A 20,498-nucleotide genomic window follows, 5' to 3' on the forward strand; every position below is an offset into this window, starting at 1 on the left:
AATAGCCAAAAAAAAACAAAAAAAAAAAATAGGAATAGCCTAAATGTTTTGAACAAACCCATCTGTAAAAACCTTCAAAACATAGCCTAGAAGAATAAATTATGAATAAATAATAGACATTTTGCATCTAGGCTATGCAAGTGTTAATTAAATAATGTCAGGCTCATTGCATGAAAAAACAACAACTAATTTTTAATGTTTTCCCTCCATCTGACAGAAGACAAGTTATGTAAATAACCTAAAAACTCCAATTGACCAGTGTATGAAAAAACGAATAGTTTTCAGTGTATGTGTTTATAAATCTCTCATTTAAGTCGTATCATTTCCAATACGTTTATTTAACATTCTGCTAAGTAGGCCTAAGTTCAGTCAAGTCCTCTGTTCACTCACTGGCTCATCAGCAGCAGCTTATTATGAATTGGACATGTTCGTGTCCGACAGAAATGATTCTCCGCTCAACGAGTCGGTTCAGCGAGTCGTTGACGCGAGGACGCTTGTTCTGGTTCGGGTTCGGGTTCTGGTACGACCACGTCGCACGTCCAAGTCGATTATGAAATAAGTATTGTCACACATCGAATAAATTCTGTTTAGTTACGCCTGAAACTTGCCTCTTGAATTGAAATCCAAGTACAATGATGGACAAAATTATTTTTACTTCAGTCGAGCCAAACCTTCACAGTAGAGTATTGAAACCTCAACGAACCAGGTGAGCACCTATTAAACCTCGCTGGGGGAGGGAAGGGGTTTCGATACACAGAGGACGGTCTGACATGTTGGTTAAGTCATGCAAACAAGAGTATCCCGGTTCATCCTGTTTAACCACCTTGTAATGATTTACCAAATTTGCAGTTTTATAGGAATGCCACACCTTAAACCCTTAAGTTCCCCTGTTGGGTTGAAGTTTGAGAGATAAGGGAGGACTGGATATGCATATATATATATATATATATATATATATATATATATATATATATATATATATATATATATATAGATATTTAGGCCTATATATTATTTGATGGTAACAAGAATTCCTGAGAGTTGATGCTATATTGTCTTCTTAGTTTCTTTGATGACACGAAGGTCGGTGGAGAAAATGGAAAAGTTAGTCAGGGATCACAGCAACAGCAGTAAGGAAGTGCTGAGGTTTTCTCTCTCTCTCTCTCTCTCTCTCACGCCCACACACACACATTTGTTTACTTAAACCCAGACATCCAGTTGTACAGGTAAGACTGGCTTACCTACCTGTCTACGGCTCAGATCGAATGCTTTTCCGGAAGAAAAGACTGGTAGTTGTGCTAGTTTCGTTCGACAGCATAGGTGCTGCTGCCATGAGAACCAAGTGACTGTGTCTACAGAGAGAGAAAGAGAGAGAAAACTAAATCAGCGCTCCCCTGAGGAACTCTCTTGGTCTTCCTTTCCTCTCTCTTCCTACCTTTATTCCCTCAGGATGAGAGGCATGACGGCAATGGTTTTCCTGGCCATGTGTGCCCTGCTGATTATAACCTACCAGGCCGTACAGCAGGAGCTCAACATCCGCAACCTGCAAACACGCATCGTTGTTTCCAGTGAACAGGTGAAGTTTAAGGAGGATGGAATCATGTCAGCCAAGACGAAAGTGGAAGAGATCTCTAAAAAGCTCAGTGCTCTGATCACACAGAGGGATCAGCTCAAAAAACAGAGGGATGACTCTAAGAAAAGCACTGATGCATCTGAAAAGGAACTCGGCACCTGCAAAACTGAGAAGGTATTGTAAATAATCTTGAAGATGTTGAGCTTTACTGTGATTTTCTGATTTAGCTTGATCAAATTCATTTGTGCTGAATTTTTCTCTGCCTTTGCACAAAGCAACTCCTTTTTGCTCTTTTGTCTGTGAAATGAGGCTAGGTGACATTAAATCTTTTTGAGAAGGTGACGTCCTGCGACGTGAAATGCTATATACATTACTGTTTATTAATTAGGGGACGGTAAGATTTTATTAATTTTTTTCTCACCAAGGTTGCATTTATTTGATCAAGAATAACAGGAAAAGCTGTAATATTGTAAACTGTTATTGCAGTTTAAAAATACCCGTTTTCTATTTTAATATGTTTTAAAATGTAATTTATTCCAGTGATGAAAAGCTGAATTTTCAGCATTAATTCTCCAGTCTTAAGTGTCTCATGATCCTTCAGAAATCATTCTAATATGCTAATTTGTAGCTCAAGACACATTTCATATCATACTCAATGTTGAAAACAGTTGTGCTGCTAGTAATATTTTTGTAAACCGTAATACTTTTTGTTCAGGATTCTTTGATGAATAGAAAGTTGAAAGGAACAGAACTCATTTGAAACCGAAATCGTTTGTAACATTATACATGCCTTTTGTGTCACTTGTGTCATGCTGAATACAAGTCAGTGTTGGGGGAAAGTAAAAAAGTAAAGCATTAGTGAAGAAACGCAAAGTTACTTTTTTTAGGGAGTAACGCGTAATCCAGCGTTACTCCCTAAAAAAAGTAACTTTGCGTTTCTTCACTAATGCTTTACGTTACTTTTGTGTTACTTTTTCTCACCTGGTCTGGGGTTGCTTGTTTGTTTTTTAATATAAAAAAAATTCTATTTTTGGCAAATGTAAAGGTCCTTTCACACCAAAAGTGAAATGAATAAGCCTCAGGCTGAAATGCAAATTCACACATGTACAGTAAAGGGCACAGCTCAAACAAACCTTTCAGCTGTGCTGTCATTTCTAGATTGCAGAATAATATATGGTCGAATTGGATCAGCAAATATGAAGTATACTTGTGTAATTTATGATAGTTAATTATTGCAGGTTTGCATATCACCGTTTTTATTTATTTTGATGAATACTGAATCTGTTTTTGTGCAAGTGAGATGAGTAATTTGCCTGCTCACATTTAGTCTAGAGCTACAATAACCATCATGTTCACACACAATGCCTCCATTATCGATTTCTCTCAACAGGAGGGTTGTCAGTCAATACATGGCAAAACAAAGTAACTTGCGTTATTTATTTGATAACGTAACTCATCTATTTTGTTCTAAATTTAAAACTAATCTGTTACTTTATTAGTTACTTGACATGTAAATGATTACATAACTCACATTGGTTGTAAAGCATTACCCCCAACAGTACACATATTACTGTGCTAACCCCCAACCCCCAGCAGTACACATATTAATTTCTTTCTTTCTTTCTTTTTTATTTATTTTTTATCTTTCTGTTCCTAAACTTTTGAATAGTGTAGCTTGTATATGGCAATGGAAAAACTATTTGCACTTTTAAATATTTTATTTGTCAGACCACAGGACTATTTAAAATTAACTAGTCAATGGAAAAGATAAAATGGTGAAAAACTTGATTCATTCTTTTTTCTCATACAGTACATTCATACATGTATATACACATTATATGCTACAAATATTCATCAATGCAAAAGCATAAGCTGTAAATTGTAATGTATTGTAGATACATGCATTTTCTGTAAAGCTGCTTTGAAATTAAATGTATTGTGAAAAGCGCTATACAAATAAATATGAATTGAATTGAATAAGTAATTAACAGTGAATTAGGAACACAGAAAGTTTTCCCAAACGAATTACAAGGGCACAGAATGATTGTATTTCAACATATTATGATCATATTTAATGTTATGAAACTGTAACAGTATCCAGTTTTGAGATGTGACTCTTTGCCAATAGGGTAAAACAAATCTTTGTATTGTTGACTTGTTGAATTCTATACATTTGCAAGCTAATTTAGTATGGTTAAATAACCCACCAGAAGTGATAATGAAGTTTAAATATGCAAACATTCAATTCAGTTGGAACTCACTGTTTATACATGGAATGAAAACTGTATTTCCAGTTTTGCAACGTTTCAAGATAAGTAAAACCAAAGAACCAATAGACAGCTTGCCATTTCTGAATCAAATACATTACTTCTATAATAATGATAATAATATAAACACAAATTACGACTGGAAATTTCAGTATGTTAGTTTGATCACACACATACACTATAATAGCTGTCAAAAGGGTGGGGTCAGTAATGTATATATTTTAATTAATACTTGTATTTAGCAAGGATGTATTAAATTCTATTCTTGCTATCTTGCATCACAGTTTCCACAAAACAACATAAAACTGTTCTTAACATTGACAATAATAATAAATAAATAAATTGTAAGCATCAAATAAGCATATTATAATGATTTCTGAAGGATCATGTGACACTGAAGACTGTAATGACTCAGTAATAATGCTGAAAATTCAGCTTTGCATCACATGAATAAATTACATTTTAAAATATAATAAAATAGAAAACAGTCATTTTTTATTGCATAAATATTTCACAATATGAATGTTTTTACTGTATTTTTGGACAAATAAATGCAGCCTTGGTGAGCATAAGATACTTCTTTCAAAAGAAGATCTTACAAACCTGAACAGTATAGTGTTGTCTTTTAGGCGGCTATTTGCTCTAATTTGAATGGTTCATATGAGCCTCCTGATAGTTGGAATGTGCTCATGTTTTAGGATTCCTTACAGTGTTGTGTTACATCAAAGTGGATGTTATGCAAATCAAGTTTGTTGACAGGTCTGTTCTCTGTTAAACTGAGCCCGGTGTTCCTGTTTTGTCTGTCCATAGTGTATAAACTACAAGCTTATACGTGCTCTCACACAGTCTTTCTCTGTCTGTCTCTCTCCGTTTCAGGATACGTTAGAGAAGAAGAGCAAAGAAGCAAAAGAAGCACTTAACAAACTAAAGGGTAAGCATGAGTCACTCTTATTTCTGGGGTTTAGAACGAAAGAACTATAGTGTCAGAAGGTATGCGGATAATATAATGCTCATTGTCAATGTTTCATCTCACACGTTACTCTGCAGGAGACCAAGATGCTGAAAAAAAGAAAGCTGAGGAAGAGATTCAGGGTCTGAAAAAGAGCATTCTAGAGAGAGATCTGAAGATCTGCAAATTTGTGGATGTTACAATGGAAGAGACAAAGTAAGAGTGGTTGATTTGAATTCATTCCATTGATTATGAACTGTATTTGTTGTTTATAATTTCAAAGATCACAAATCAGAATGTTTTTTACAACGAGTCCTTTTGCTTGTCTGTTCATAGGAAGTTGTGCGCAATTGCACTCTGAAGGGATTTCAGAAGTCTGGGAGTGCTCAGGAAAAATGTTCTGGATGGGATTGTGTATATTTTTTTCTTCTTCACACCCTTTTTGACTTTGTTTAATATGTATAAATAAATAAATGTGTTATAAAGACTGATGTGGGAAAAAAAGACTCATTGGTTTTTGTAAAAACTTGGCAGTTACAAAAAATATATATATATTTTTAAGAATGTCAAGCTTTGCACATTTCCTTTTAAGTTAATTATACATTTTCAGTGTTGAGGAAAGTTACTTTTAAAAGTAATGCCTTACAATATTACGGTACTATTACGGTAAAAAAAAGTATACTAATGGCGTTACTTGTAGTTATTTTATATATAAAGTAATGCATAAAGGTGCCTGCGATTTCAACTGAGTGGGACAAGGAACAGGTGAGGGAGATTAAATACATAAAGTACTTTTGTATTATTTAACATATTATTGCAGGTTTGTGTAATATTCTGAGTTTGCATTTCACTGTTTTTAATCATTTTGATGAATACTGAATCTGTTTTTGTGCAAGTGAGATGAGTAATTTGCCTGCTCACATTTAGTCTAGAGCTACAATAACCATCATGTTCACACACAACGCCTCTGCACTTCATTATCGATTTCTCTGTGGACAGGAGAGGTGTCAGTTAATACATGGGAGAACAAAGTAAAATGGATTACTTATTTGACAAAGTAACTCCATTAAGTTGTACATTTAAAAGTAATGTTACTTCACTAGTTACTTGGAAAAGTAATCTGATTACTTATCTCGAGTTACTTCTAATGCGATCACACATTTAAGAATCTGTTTAAGATCTGCTGATCCTACGTCTTGACATAACATCAAATGAAAAACTAAAGTGACGTACATTGAATTCAGCATTTAAGTTTATGATGATGATATCAGATGAATCATTCTGTTAAGCAAAGTTTCCAGCAAGAGATTCCTGCCAGTTCTGTTCTCTTATTGTAAGTCAAATAAAACAGATTACTGAGACTGGATTAGGACTGGCGACACCTTAGAAGCTGGGTTGGGTTCCTATACACAAATACTTAATTTGCATGCTTTTTTAAGGTCGTCACCTAAGTGCTTTGTCTTCATTTGGAAGGACTGCCCCCTAAAATGTGTATAGAACTAGTGTATAGCTTCCACAGGTAGAACCGATGACTGCAGATACTAACAGCACGTGTTCTCAATAAACAATCCTGCTGAAGTTACATCCATGTCTCCTGGTCTTCACTTCTGAAATATCTAACACACCCAACTCTGCTTTGAACATTGCTTCATTTACATTCATTATTCATTTTGCACCTCCAGTGTATGCTTAAACAAACAATATATTACTCTCTGGTATTGTCTGTTTGCTCATCATACATTGTAACTCAATGGTGTAGGGTGCATGAGTCTTTTTTGCATTGCATCATTTCACTTGAGCAATCAGCAGCGGCTTAAACCAAAGATTCTTTGGAGAATTAGGTGTGTAGTCTTCTGTTCAGCACACTATTATAGCTAGACTGGATCCGTGAGTCTTGGAGGATGGGGTGTGTCTGTTCTGGTAAAAAAAAAAAACAACAAAAAAAAGATGGGGGAGGATTGAGAAGTTTTATTGTCATGTTAAAGGTTATGTACCATATGTACAGTCGTGCTCAAAAGTTTACATACACCTTGCAGAATCTGCAAAATGAGAGGGATCATACAAAATGGGGTAAATTGTACTTAATTTGTCTTCCGGGAAACATGTAAGTATCTTCTGTTGCTTCCGAAGGGCAGTATTAAATGAAAAAAATATATAAAAAAATTATATAAAAATAAGAAAAATTTGGACGTCTTCATCCAGTTTGAAAGTTTTCACCCCCCGGCTCTTAATGCATCTTGTTTCCTTCCGGAGCATCAGTGAATGTTTGAACCTTTTTTAACACAGTATTAAGGATCAAGGCGTATGTAAACTTTTGAACACACCTGTACAAGTATATAAAAAAGATATAGTCTTAGAAACGTATTTGACGGTTTTAATTTATTCATGAGCAGCGACTTGCATTGTGAGCTTGACAGCACTTTGCGAACATATGTGTATTACACAAATAATCCCATTGTTCCAGTTCTGTTAACCTGTTTTTCCACATTCATGGCATTTTACTCAGACTCTAGTTAGTGTTCAAGTCACTCTTTAATTTTTTTAAAATTCACCTTTTACTATTAGGAGAAGTTGCTTAATGCAGGATCTTCAGGGTGGGAACGTACATATTTACCAATGCTATTATTTTTCTTCATGGTAGCTAATCTAAATGTGTGTTGTTAGAAAAGGACACACAGACCTGCTCTAACATGAACAGTGTTTACCCTCCCTTTCTTTCAAAAGAATAGATCTTCCAACAGCCATAACAGGAACCTGTAATTCCTGAATATCAAAAACAGGACTATTTTCAGATGACCATATTTATTTTATATTTATATTTTTAAGTTCACCATAAATTAATTCCTGGAAATAGTTCATTTGGGGTCTCTTTAATGGTTATTATTAAAGAGTTGTTCCTGTTTTCTCACAACTTAGGCTTTTTTAAAAGGCTTATCCATATTTCTAATGTTTGTTTTTTTTTTCCATAGTGAATGTTTTCACTTTGTATAAATAATGCCGTGAATAAATCAGCTTGTAAATCAGCATAATATAATCATTTCTGAAGGATAATACAACGTTGGGTAAGTTACTCTAAAAAGTATATAATTACTAGCTAATAATTACATCCTCAACAGTGTAATTAGATTACTGTACTAATTACTCCCTCTTACAGTATTACTTATTAATTACTTTCTAAATCCCATATCAACCTCAGTTGAATGATACAAGGAAAGACATGAAACTTCTCTTTTAATTCTTTCAAATAAATAATATAAAAATGAATAAATTATTCTTGAACTGACCAAAAGGGACAAATTTTAACATTAGAGGTTACATTTTTAAGTTAAATACACTATTGTTTTATATAGAATAGTTCTATAGTTTATACAGTATTTAATGCAAATACATCAGAAGTAACTGTAATTAAATTACAGAAAAATTAAAAGTAATCCATTACTTTACTTTTTCAAAGGAATAGTAATTAAATGACAGTAATTAATTAGTAATGCACACTCAACAATGGACACTTTTACTTTTTTACTGTATTTTTGTTTATCAAGCCTATATTTTTTTCAAATAAATCCAGCCATTGTGAAAATAAGAGACCTCTTATAAAAACAGGATATAATCTTACTGTCCAGACTTTTCCAGACCGAAACGAGCTTGATATAAGATTTTAAGCGATCACAGGAGTGGTTCAGTTTAAAGGGAACTTCAGAATAAAATAACTCTGTGCTGTGAATTTGAAGGCTGAACATGGGCATATGTTTTTAATGGTTTATGTTCTTTGTTGATAAATGGCCAGGTCAATCCTGCTCAGCTCTCTTATGTGCAGCTGTCTCTCCTGTTCCAGCAAACTGCGTAACGCTTCTCTCCTTACCTGTAAAAATACAGGATATTATAATAACCTTTTCCTGCTGCCGTCAATATCAACAACATTTACAAGTCAAAGCTACATTTGAATCTTCCTTTAATGCAAATTCCACACAAAAATTGAGACAATGCTGAAAAGGTGTGGTATATAATAGAGCTGATTCACAAACATCCCAACAACTGTCAACATTTCCGACATTCTCAAGTTGTCACCGAAAAAAAATTCTTTAGATTATACAATAGACATACTTAAAAATGTAACAAATTATTTTAAATTGATTTTATATGCCAAGCACATTATTCAAAATGACTATAGTTGACATAGTAGTAATACATATATTATTTCTTAAATGTTTATACTTTTATTTATTAGAACTATACATCACATGTATTCAGTTCACTGTATCATTAAAAATAAAAAATGACATTTTTTTTAGTGCAACAAACAATGAAATTTGGCACAATTCCAGTTCCTTGGTATTGGTTTATTTGTTCCAACACTCTCCTCTGTTATTCTTGTCAATTTGCTGTCATATAGGACCTAGACAAGGATGAGCACAAAAGATAACTCTGTTTGTCCAGTCTTTTACAGGATCAAGAGTGGCTAAACAAAGTAAAAAAAAACGAATCACTTGAATCGTTTCCATTTGACACCTGTTGTTTGTCAAATACAACTGTGGATATCTGTGACAGAACTGCATGGTTTTCTGTGTAAGCGTAGTCTAGCAGTTATTATGTCTTTCTCAGTATCTGGGCCAAATAAACCTGCTAACTAAAAAATTAACCTGAGAAACTTTAAATTGAACAATGTTTGGTTAAATTTAGCTTCCGTAAGAAGACAACCTTGAATCACAAAGATCTAGGCTTACTAATGTATTTCCTTATTCAATCTGACTTCCGCTCGTGTCTTTATACCACCCTCTACTGATGATATACTGTTATTGCAACTACTCTTTGAAAGGGTTGGTTTTCCCAAACTTGATAATATTGTCATCAATTACTCACTCTCACAGTAGATTTTTTCAAGAAAGTCACAGATATCTCTACTGACCAGAGTGAGAGAGGTATCCCACAACTCCTTCTCTCTCTGTTTGGTTCTCTCTCTGCATTTCAGGGCTTTTTCATAAACAGCAAGGCCGAGACACTCAAATTCAGCTGTCAACATCACACTCTTGATTCTGGAACAAGTACATGATGGTATATCAGTATATATTTACTGATGTATTCAACTCTTAATGTAAGACAGAGTCATTTAAATGATCCATACGGGATTGGAGACGTAAAAATAGCCTACTGCAGTATTTATTATTCATTTTATGTAATAATGTTAATTTCTTTTAAATTTCTAAAAGAATTAAATCAACTTAAACACACGTGTCCAGCTCAGCAGTCATGTCCGCCATCTCTACAGCTTTCTGTAAAAAATAAAAGAAAGCTGTTAAACATAAGCATAAAACTACATGTACATGTACTACTGAGGGTCTGTAGAGAAGATAAAACACACGACATGTTTAAACATTAAATTAATAATAGGCTAAATTTGAAATAAAAAATTGAAATATTGTTACAATTTAAAATACGTTTTCTATTTTAATATATTTTAAAATGTAATTTATTCCCGTGATGGCAAAGCTTAATTTTCAGCATCATTACTCTGAAGTGTCACATGATCCTTCAGAAATCATTCTGATATGCTGATTTGATACTCAAGAAACATTTCTTGTCTTTATCACAGTTGAAAACAGTTGTGCCGTTTAATAATTTTGTGGAAAATTTCTTTAATGAACAGAAAGTTCAAAAGTACAGCATTATAAATGTCTTTTACTCTCACTTTTGATCATTTAACGCATCCTTCCTTGATGAATAAAAGTATTCATATTGACACCAAACTTTTGAACGATAGTGTATGTTCATAATTGTATAATATAGTCATTTTAGTTCATGTTATTATAATTATTATTAATAATATTTTCTAGGGACCCTGTGACTGTAAAGTTATACATTATATTAGTTATAAAGTTAAGACAAACAGCATTTCTGTACCCTCATTCTGTCCCTCTCTCTCTGCACAAACTTGTTTGTTGAACGCGCCTCTCGACCAAACATTGTGCATCAGATGCAGGTAAACAACTACTAAATGTAAAATTACAAAAACAGTAGATTCGAGCAGTGCGCCGAAAGTACGGGAACCACGGATTGTTGTGGCAACGGACATACAGGATGTTGTAACACTTCAGCCCACCAATCAGACGTATGAATTACTGTCACGTGGTTACAATGACATGCGCTTTCACTCCGCGTGCGTGAATTAGCCAATCACCGATGACGTCCGTGAATGTTAAAGTCACACACACAGTTGAAGTTCACCGGCAGGTATTTCCACCTCAAAGTTGGCTGTCGTTTTTATACAATGTTCTATCGCTAACTAATTGATAAAGACTTTCTTTCGTTTTCCAGTTTATTGCTTAAAAAGGACTAAGCGGCTATCACTTGTTTTGCGGGTTCTGTTGACAGAGCGTGTGTGGAAATGCCTTCAGTTAATTAACGTTACATCATGCAAAAGAAAGTCATATTCATTTGTATATTAGATATTTAGGCGTGTATCCTGTTTAGAAGAATAACACATCTGCTGTGTTTGTTCTGGATTGACGGCCACAAACAGACTGCTTTACAGTCAGCATGTTGGGACAGATAGCGAGAAGAAGACTTGGCCTCCTCCTCCTCCTCCACGGACAGCAGCGGATCTCTAATGGACTGAACCGAGTCTCGTCTAACCAGCTGCTCTCTAAAGAGACACACAGGCACATGCAGTCCTCATTCAACACCAGCAGTCCTATCTCGGTAAACCTTTCATTTTCCCATTTGTTTTAAACTGCTGATAATAATTCATATTCATTATGTAGTCATGTTTATGGGCGTGTTTGTTGTGTTGCCATCAATGGATGGCTAACGTTACATTTTATATAACACACACACACACACACACACACACACACACACACACACACACACACACACACACACACACACACACACACACATATATATATATATATATATATATATATATATATATATATATATATATATATATATATATATATACAGTGCGTGCAGATATTAGGCACGTTGATTTTCTGATCATTTTTTATTCCCAGGCACAATTTGCCAATTCCAAACTATATTAATCTTAATAACTACTATTAGTTTTGTATTTAATCTTTTTTTTTTGTAAGTGATATATAATTGTTCATGAAGGCTGGAAATGAAAAATACCTTTAATTCAGGTGTGCAGAATTATTAGGCACGTTTTCTTTTACAGATAAAACAAGCCAAAAAAGAGATTTAACTAAGACTGAAAAGTCAAAAATTATTAAATGCCCATGAGAAGGATGCAATACTAATGCAATACTATAAATGGCAGTTGAGGCATGACCATTGGACAGTGAAATGCTCATTGGGTCAGCAGGGTCAGACAAAAACAGGTGGAGAAGAAAATACGCATGTTAACTGCAAAAGAATGAAGAATTAAGGTGAAGAATTAAGTGTGAAACCATTAGGAACCCTTAAGTCTCCAGCACCACCATTTTCCAGAACTGCAACCAACCTGGAGAAGTGCAAGGTGTCAGGATCTCAGAGACTTGGGTTAGGTAAAGAATCCTAAAAATGTACCCCCTCTTAATAAGAATCACAAGCTGAAGTGTTGTGAAATACATGAAGACTGTTTTTTTATAGGCTTTATAGACAGACAGATTGAGAGTGATTCTTGAAGGACCAGCAGCACATCCTCTTCTACCACTGTTTGAAGAATTCATCTTCCAGAATCTGACAGTAAGTTTTGGGAGTTAAATTTTAGTCCATCTCTGCAAAATGGACTTCAGGGTAGGAGATGGACTAAAAATTAACTCCCAAAACTTACTGTCAGATTCTGGAAGATGAATTCTTCAAACAGTGGTAGAAGAGGATGTGCTGCTGGTCCTTCAAGAGTCACTCTCAATCTGTCTGTCTATAAAGCCTATAAAAAAACAATCTTCATGTATTTCACACTTAATTCTTCACCTTAATTCTTCATTCTTTTGCAGTTAACATGCGTATTTTCTTCTCCACCTGTTTTTGTCTGACCCTGCTGACCCAATGAGCATTTCACTGTCCAATGGTCATGCCTCAACTGCCATTTATAGTATTGCATTAGTATTGCATCCTTCTCATGGGCATTTAATAATTTTTGACTTTTCAGTCTTAGTTGAATCTCTTTTTTGGCTTGTTTTATCTGTAAAAGAAAACGTGCCTAATAATTCTGCACACCTGAATTAAAGGCATTTTTCATTTCCAGCCTTCATGAACAATTATGTATCACTTATAAATGATTAAATTCAAAATTAATAGTAGTTATTAAGATTAATATGGTTTGGAATTGGCAAAATGTGCCTGGGAATAAAATATGATCAGAAAATCAACGTGCCTAATAATTCTGCACGCCCTGTATATACACACACAATATATACACACAATATCGATCAAAAGTCTCTTATGCTCATCAAACCCGTCCTTCTGATGAGACGTAAAACCGAGGTCCTGACTCTCTGTGGTCATTAAAAATCCCAGGATGTATTTCGAAAGAGTAGGGGTGTAACCCCGGCATCCTGGCCAAATTTGCCCAGTGGCCTCTGTCTATCATGGCCTCCTAATCATCCTCATATACTGATTGGCTTCATCACTCTGTCTCCTCTCCACCAGTAAGCTGGTGTGTGGTGGGCGTTCTGGCGCAATATGGCTGCCGTCGCATCATCCAAGTGGATGCTGCACATTGGTGGTGGTTGAGGAGATTCCCCCCTTCTATGTAAAGCGCTTTGAGTGCAGAGAAAAGCGCTATATAAATGTAATGAATTATTATTATTATTATAAACCTGATAAAAAATACAGAACATTTTATTTTGATCAAAAATACAGAAATTTTTTTAATATTGTGAAATATTATACCAATTTAAAATAATGGTTTTCTATTTGAACATGCATTAAAATATAATTTATTTCTGTGATGCAAAGCTGAATTTTCATCAGCCATCACTCCATTCTTCAGTGTCACACGATCCTTCCGAAATAGTTCTAATATGCTTATTTATTATCAATAATTGAAACAGTTGTGCTACTTAATTATTTTATGACCTGTGATACTTTTTTCAGGATTCTTTGATTAATATAATTTTTTTTTAAAGAACAGAATTTATTTAAAATAGAAAGCTTATGTAACAATAATATTGTGAAATATTACAATTTAAAATAATGTTTTTTCTATTTTAATATACTTTAAAATACAAGTTATTCCTGTGATGCCTGTGATTCCTGTGATACATTTTTATTACTGTGTTGGTGTATGTGTATGTGTGTGTATATATATATATATATATATAAATATATATAAATAAAATGTAGTCATCCATTGATGGCAGCATCAAAGCAGACCAAACACTACAAGACCTGCTCATAAACATAATGAACACTGCTCTGATTTACTTTATTGACAACTCTCTTTAATGTTTACTCTTTGTCCAGACGATGTCGCTGTGGCCGTTCTCATTTCAGCCGCGGGACTTCAGCCTGCCCAACTCGTCATGGAGTCCAGAGATGTGCAAGGCTTACGATCACTATAATGCACTGTGTGACACTGAAAATGGCGAGGAGAAAAAAAGGGGTCCTTGGATGAAGTTGCCCAGCTACAACCGCTCCATTAAATATGCTACTGGTAAATGATTAATATGAATTTGTGTAGTTACTTCTAGTCACTGTAATCAGTAAAATAAATTGACATGATAATGCTATTGAGTGTAAAAGCAAATGTCACATTGTTTCTCTCTGGTAGGCGGCATCCACCTCAGCAAACTCATCCAGGCCAAAGCTCGACTTTTCACAAGAAATGTTAAAGAGCAAGGTGCAACGTTTGAATATGTGGTGTTTGTCAATAAGGAGGAGAAGAGCTGCGTTTGTGTGTTTCAGGCAGGACGTTTACTAGAGGGGGCACCTGGGTAAGGAAGAGCTCTATTCTATGTTTATTGCCTGAAATTGTTGGTCACCCTTTTATTTGTGTGAATGGGAGAACAGGAAATAATGTTATACCTTTTTCCTGTGTGTCAGGCATGTCCATGGTGGAGCTATAGCCACCATGATTGACACAGTGACAGGTTCTCTTGCTGGTTACCTGTCAGGACCCATTATGACTGCCAATCTCAACATCGACTACCGCAGGTGAGCTAATGTTTCAGTACTTCGGTCTTTAAGTTGTAGTTGTACCCTTATTTTTTCCAGTTTACACTGGCTTTAGGGATTGATAATCTGTGATCTCACCTATTGAACTCTGTTCTCCTGTACAGTCCAATGCCTCTGGACAGTGTGGTTTTAATCCACAGCACTCTGGATCGAATAGAGGGGAGGAAAACATTCATCACTTGCAAAGTGACCAGCACTGATGAGTCCAAACTCTACACTGAGGCCACAGGTAGAGTTCACAAACACACAAACTTATGCACTTTATGTATGTAAGATAACGAGCTGGTTTAAATGAGCCACCAACTGTGAAAATATGCATCAACACCAATCAAATCTTTAAACCACATCACAAGCACATCCTTGTAGACTGACTTCACACATTTTACCTACCTTATGCATGGCAATAGCTGATATACTAGTTAGACATGTATCATGTGTTTCTGCAGTCACACAATCTTTTCACGTGTCACTGTTAGGCAGTCTGTTATCTGAAGCAAAGCATTTGCATCTGACATTCCCAGATATGCACCTAACCTCTTGAAAGCACACATTTGGACACATTTAGTTTTTCGTGAAAAGAGCATGCATGAATGAGAAAATAAAGTGCGGCACATGCTGGATGTTAAAAAGAGTTATTAAGAGCAATAAGCCACAAAAGATCTAGATGCATAACTTGCTCTGACTGACACACACCCGAAGCGCACACAGAAAGAGGCCTCTCTACACAATGTGATCCTGAATTCAATTATTTTTCGCAGCGCATTGCGCTTGAACGGTCAGATACTTATTTCAAAATATCTGCCTTGGTGAGTATTCACGTAAACATAGTCGGTTATGTCTTAAGTCAGGGGTGACCATCCTGTTTCTGGAGCTCTACCTTCCTGCAAAGTTCAGCTCCAACCCTGATCAAACACAACTGAGGCAGCTTATTAAGATCTTCAGGAGCACTTGATAATTAGGTGTGTTGGATCTGAACTTTGCAGGTATGCGTACCCCTGGGGATACGTGAGGTTACAGAAGGGGGTACGTGAAAAAAAAGAGAAAGGGGTATGCTGAAGGATGTTACAATTCTCAGGGGATATGCCACTCTAAAAAGTTTAATCATAACCAGTTTATTTGTAATTAATACATTTAAAGTCTATGCAATGATTATTTTTTACATTTGATTCAATTTCTGTATTTCTTACTTGAATGCTTCTGTTAAATAGATGTAAAATGGAAAATAATGTAAAGCACTGTTAATGGGATAGTTCACCCCAAAATGAAAATTCTGTCATTAATCACCCTTATGTCGTTCCAAACCCATAAGACTTTCGTTCATCTTCAGAACACAAATAAAGATCTTTTTGATGAAATCGGAGAGCTTTCTGATCCTTAATTGACAGCTAAACAACTACCACTTTGACGCTTTAAAAAGTTCACAAAGAGATCGTAAAACTAATCCATATGAATTGACCGGTTTAGTCAAAATTTTCTGAAGAGACTCAATCACTTTAAATGATGAACAGATTGAATTTAGGCTTTTATTCACATATAAACATTGATCAGTGAACATAAACAGAAGCTCATCTGAACCTGCTTGACTCGCAAAAAAAAACTCTTGCTGAAGCTCAAACGTGCTGCGTAACACGAGAATGAACCTCATTGGTTCTTGCTGAAGCTCAAACGTACTGCGTAACACGAGAATGAACCTCATTAATTCTTGCTGAAGCTCAAACGTGCTGCGTAACACGAGAATGAACCTCATTGGTTCATGCTGAAGCTCAAATGTGCTGCATAACGCATGACAATTAACCTCATTGGTTCTTGCACGTCAAGTGAACATGCTTGAGCTTCCGTTTACCACAACTGATGTGTGAGTTGATGAATGTAATGGCTGATCTAGCCAGTGACAATTCCATCAACTGTCCCAAGCGTCTTTCATGCTGGCCCTGAGACGGTCCTTTCTGTCAAGCCCTGCAAACGTATAGACCTTATGCGCCAGAGAAACAAGCGTGCAGCCATCTTAAGAATATTGTCTTTGAACTTCCGTTTTTTGTGGTCGCTCTATATATCTGTATGGCATCGCTGTCGAGGAGTAATTAGCTGGTGAAGTGGATTTACTTATTGTAAAGTTGACAAAAGTTATCATGAGGATTGTAATGTTTAAAGCAGATGTCTTAACAAATGTCAGTAGACGGGAAGATTTTAAAACGAGCCGTTTATTCATAAATACGCAAGATCGCTGTGAAGACCGGAAGACAAAAGACAACGAGCGCAGCGCTGAAAAGGGGTGGGGCTTCATAAGGTCTATAGTATGTGCTATCTCTAACCCTTTGTTTTTTAACATTCTCTTTTTCCCCCTCTTTCTTGCTTCACAGCTCTATTTGTGTCAATAAGTGTGGGCCATTTATTCGGAACACGAAATTGACAGCAGGCCGGAATCCGGAGCCATGCACATCTGTGTGCATATCTGTGTGCAAATGTGTGTTTGCGCAATGAACAACTAATCAAGTTGATGTTTTACTTCAGCTTTCTGAATGAGGTATTCAGAAGGGTATGCATGTAACTCTTACATGTGGCTACCTAATTTTTATTGGAAAAACTAAATACTGTTAACCATGTATATTTATTGATATGGTATTTAATTTTTTTTTTGCATAACAAAAGTTTTGTTACTAACTTTTTATTCATCATGGTGACAATTAGGTTCTTTAGCATTAGAAGTATTATAAAATGAAAAACTTGAATATATATATTTGACCAGTGTTATATTGTATGTTGTGTTAAATTGAATTTACATTTTGTTAAAAATCGAAAGGTGTGCATTTAATTGATCTTATTTGTTATTGCTAAGGAATAACACATTCATAACTGCCTTTATTAATCCCATTAAAGTCACTATTCAAAAATGTCTGGTTGTGTTTTGAAATTTCCTTTGAAAATTGACAAAATTGAAACAACCCTTTTTGGATCATTTGAGGTTCCAACCACAGCTGCCTACAGAATGTCAGTGAGTGGACCGAGAAAGGGATCTCTGGGACTGAAGTGGCCTTGACACCAGCCCTGGACTGAGGGGATTTTGGCTGCTGACTTTGAGCTATGACAGTGACCGGGACTGGAAACGGGACTGGTTCACTGACTTTGATTAGGTCCACGAGGAACCTCTGGGCAGTGACAGGAACATCACTGGGCAAGAAGCTCTGCAACCGGTGCAGCTTGAGAAAGGGAGCTCTGAAATTGAGCCATTCTTGGACACTGGCAGCTCTAAAAGGCAGAGAAAGTACGCAGGGGACCAAGCCATCAATCAATCAGTGTGGAAATTGTTATAAATGGAAATGTGTGCAGTTACCTTATTATTATTGCTAGGGAAGTTATAACATGCCTTCATTACTACATTATGTTAGGTCCACCCTATTTCATCACTCACTTGGAGTTCCCTTTCGACTCGGTATCTCATCACTGCGTCATCGAGGATGGCGTTTTGGCGTTGTCCCCTTCTTCGATCTTCGATGACGCAGTGTCTCATTCCCTCCTCTCAGGGAACCGAGGTTACGCTAGGTAACCGGAGCAGACTGTGTGCGCGCTATGGCGGTTCACGTGACTAACCTGAAACCAGACTTCATTCTCTCCAATGGAAAGCAAATAAATGTACACTGTCTGAAACTATAGATGACAGTAAGGCTAACCTATTCATACTAAAAGCCATTGATTTCATGGGGACTTTAAATCAGTGCCCTGAGCCTCTTCCTCATCCTGAGGGGGTCTTCCTGCTACATATCCACAACCTGAATATGTTCTTTTTGTTTCTTTTTTTCTTTTCTCTTTTCCTCTCTAACACCAACTGGATGTGGATGGGCTTCCATCAAATTGGTAAAAGATAAGCAAATGTATAAAATATATGCGCTAATGGTCAGTTCTCATGTGGGGCACAAAGCTCCTGCCTGTCAAGTGCACTTTCAGAAAGAGCAGAAAAGGTGATTCCTGAAGTTTTACAAGAAAAAGACAAGGATTCATTCCTTCTCTGTTTGGATGAATAAATACTTTGTTATTTATGATCATCATTAAGACACAAGAATAGACCAAAACGATCTTTAGCCCACACCTATAGCAAACTAAATAATGTCTGTAGTGTAAATGTGAGGGATGTAACCCACACAACGAACATGTATGCTGATTAAAAACACAAGACTTTCATTCAGTCCTTCAAGGGGTCATGAAGAATCAAATAACATAAAAGGTCATTGTACAATAGAAAATATGTTGTTTCAGATCTCAAAAAATCGACCTCAGCAAAACTGCACAAAGTGCATTTGATGAAACCAAGCTTTCAAACTGACTGTAATGTCACACTGTTGTAGCCTAAATATTTACATCTGACCACCTCAAACAAAGTGTTTCTGATTTCTGAAAGAGGGTTCTTCAAATGCATTTAAACATTAAAGGGATAGTTAACCCAATTATTATTTTTTTAATTTTTTTTTACAGTCATCATTTACTGAGTTTGACCACAAAAGAAGATATTTTGAAGAATGTTGGTAACCAGACAGTTAACATCCATTGGCTTATAGTATTTTTTATTAAATTTTTTTAAATTGTGGAAGTCAATGGCTACTGTCAACTGTTTGATTACAAACATTCTTTAAAATATATTCTTTTGTGTTCAGAAAAAATAAACTCATACAGGTTTGAAACAAACTGAGGATGAGTAGGCTAAATGATGACAATTTTATATTTGGGTGAAGTAATTAAGGGAACCTATCTTCAATGTCGCTTTTTATCCAGAAGATGTCGCTGTTTCCGTTCCCAATTAAGCCGCGGGACTTCAGCCGTGAAGTCTGTAGGGATGACGTATTTTTGTAGGCCAAAACCTGGAAACGAGCGAGCGCTTGGTTTTTGGTTAAATGCCTGCTGGTCTGTGGTAAACACAAGCTCAATATATGGTCATATTTTATTCTACGACATTAAATACATTAGTAATTCCCTATTGTGATTTTTTTAAAAGGTTTTACTTATCTTAAAAAGTTCGGTTGCTAACAAGTGGCATAAAGGGACTACAGCGGTTGTCAGGGGTATGAAACATCAACACGCTGAACAGGTAAACTTACTCATCTACTCACTACTCACTCTTGCAAACTATTATAACTTGAACTTTTAGAGAAAATATTTTACAATAAAGACTGCAAGGAGGCAGGGCTGCCAACTTTTGAGTTTAGCTTGGAGTGAGAATTATGGGGATTGGGGGGATGCATCACAAACAATAAGTGTAGGCTAGTAGTATTGTGATTGTCAAAACATTTGGTAGCCTAACTAAACATAATTTTATTAAGTTTGGTGACAGCACGGTGCAATAATTGGTATTGCTACTGCTTTTATTATTGCTTGATACAAATTTTACAATTTCAATTTAATTATTGTGGTTTTATTCCGATCTTGATTCAATTTGGATACATATTAGGTACAGCAGATACATGTTATTTTTTTCTTAAGAAAGAAAATCTCACCTAATGCTGTAAACATAGACTACAGAGAGCCGTCAGCTGGTATACTTAAAGGTATGGTATATTAAATGCTATGGTCATTAAATGGCTTTCCTGAGGTAAATGTAACG

The 20,498-nt window shown here is 35.6% G+C and overlaps 3 protein-coding genes across 8 annotated transcripts; 2 read left to right on the top strand and 1 right to left on the bottom strand.

Moving 5' to 3' along the window:
• Positions 1-430: 430 nt before the first annotated feature.
• On the top strand, positions 431-6,373 carry LOC309484216 (uncharacterized protein; the record flags this gene model as incomplete). Of its 3 annotated transcripts, none has more annotated exons than XM_082150508.1 (4): positions 431-706; positions 1,450-1,747; positions 4,717-4,771; positions 4,888-5,009. In XM_082150508.1, the coding sequence occupies exons 1-4, from the start codon at positions 633-635 to the stop codon at positions 5,007-5,009; spliced, it is 549 nt and encodes a 182-aa protein (XP_082006634.1). In that variant the 5' UTR covers positions 431-632. The 3 variants fall into 3 exon arrangements, with proteins under 3 accessions (XP_082006634.1, XP_082006633.1, XP_082006632.1); XM_082150506.1 differs by lacking the exon at positions 431-706 and adding an exon at positions 5,126-6,373 and having other exon boundaries at positions 1,200-1,747; positions 4,888-5,005; XM_082150507.1 differs by lacking the exon at positions 431-706 and having other exon boundaries at positions 1,194-1,747.
• Positions 5,774-10,861, bottom strand: LOC309484224 (uncharacterized protein). Of its 4 annotated transcripts, XR_014200745.1 has the most exons (5): positions 10,688-10,860; positions 10,019-10,059; positions 9,696-9,822; positions 9,071-9,185; positions 8,004-8,651 (listed from the first exon to the last, which is right to left on the bottom strand). XR_014200745.1 is itself a non-coding variant. In XM_082150519.1 (4 exons), the coding sequence occupies exons 1-4, from the start codon at positions 10,748-10,750 to the stop codon at positions 6,647-6,649; spliced, it is 291 nt and encodes a 96-aa protein (XP_082006645.1). In that variant the 5' UTR covers positions 10,751-10,858; the 3' UTR covers positions 5,774-6,646. The 4 variants fall into 4 exon arrangements, 2 of the variants coding, with proteins under 2 accessions (XP_082006645.1, XP_082006644.1); XM_082150519.1 differs by lacking the exons at positions 8,004-8,651; positions 9,071-9,185 and adding an exon at positions 5,774-6,706 and having other exon boundaries at positions 10,688-10,858; XR_014200744.1 differs by having other exon boundaries at positions 9,071-9,822; positions 10,688-10,861.
• An 85-nt stretch (positions 10,862-10,946) lies between these two features.
• them4 (thioesterase superfamily member 4) lies at positions 10,947-17,801 on the top strand. Its single transcript, XM_082150475.1, has 7 exons — positions 10,947-11,017; positions 11,307-11,485; positions 14,198-14,387; positions 14,505-14,667; positions 14,777-14,887; positions 15,013-15,137; positions 17,269-17,801. Exons 2-7 carry the CDS (start codon positions 11,324-11,326, stop codon positions 17,316-17,318), a joined length of 801 nt encoding a protein of 266 aa, XP_082006601.1. The 5' UTR covers positions 10,947-11,017; positions 11,307-11,323; the 3' UTR covers positions 17,319-17,801.
• The last annotated feature ends 2,697 nt before the right edge of the window (positions 17,802-20,498 follow it).

This window comes from Leuciscus leuciscus (genome assembly GCF_965113295.1).
Source record: "Leuciscus leuciscus genome assembly, chromosome: 20".
NCBI lineage: Eukaryota > Metazoa > Chordata > Actinopteri > Cypriniformes > Leuciscidae > Leuciscus > Leuciscus leuciscus.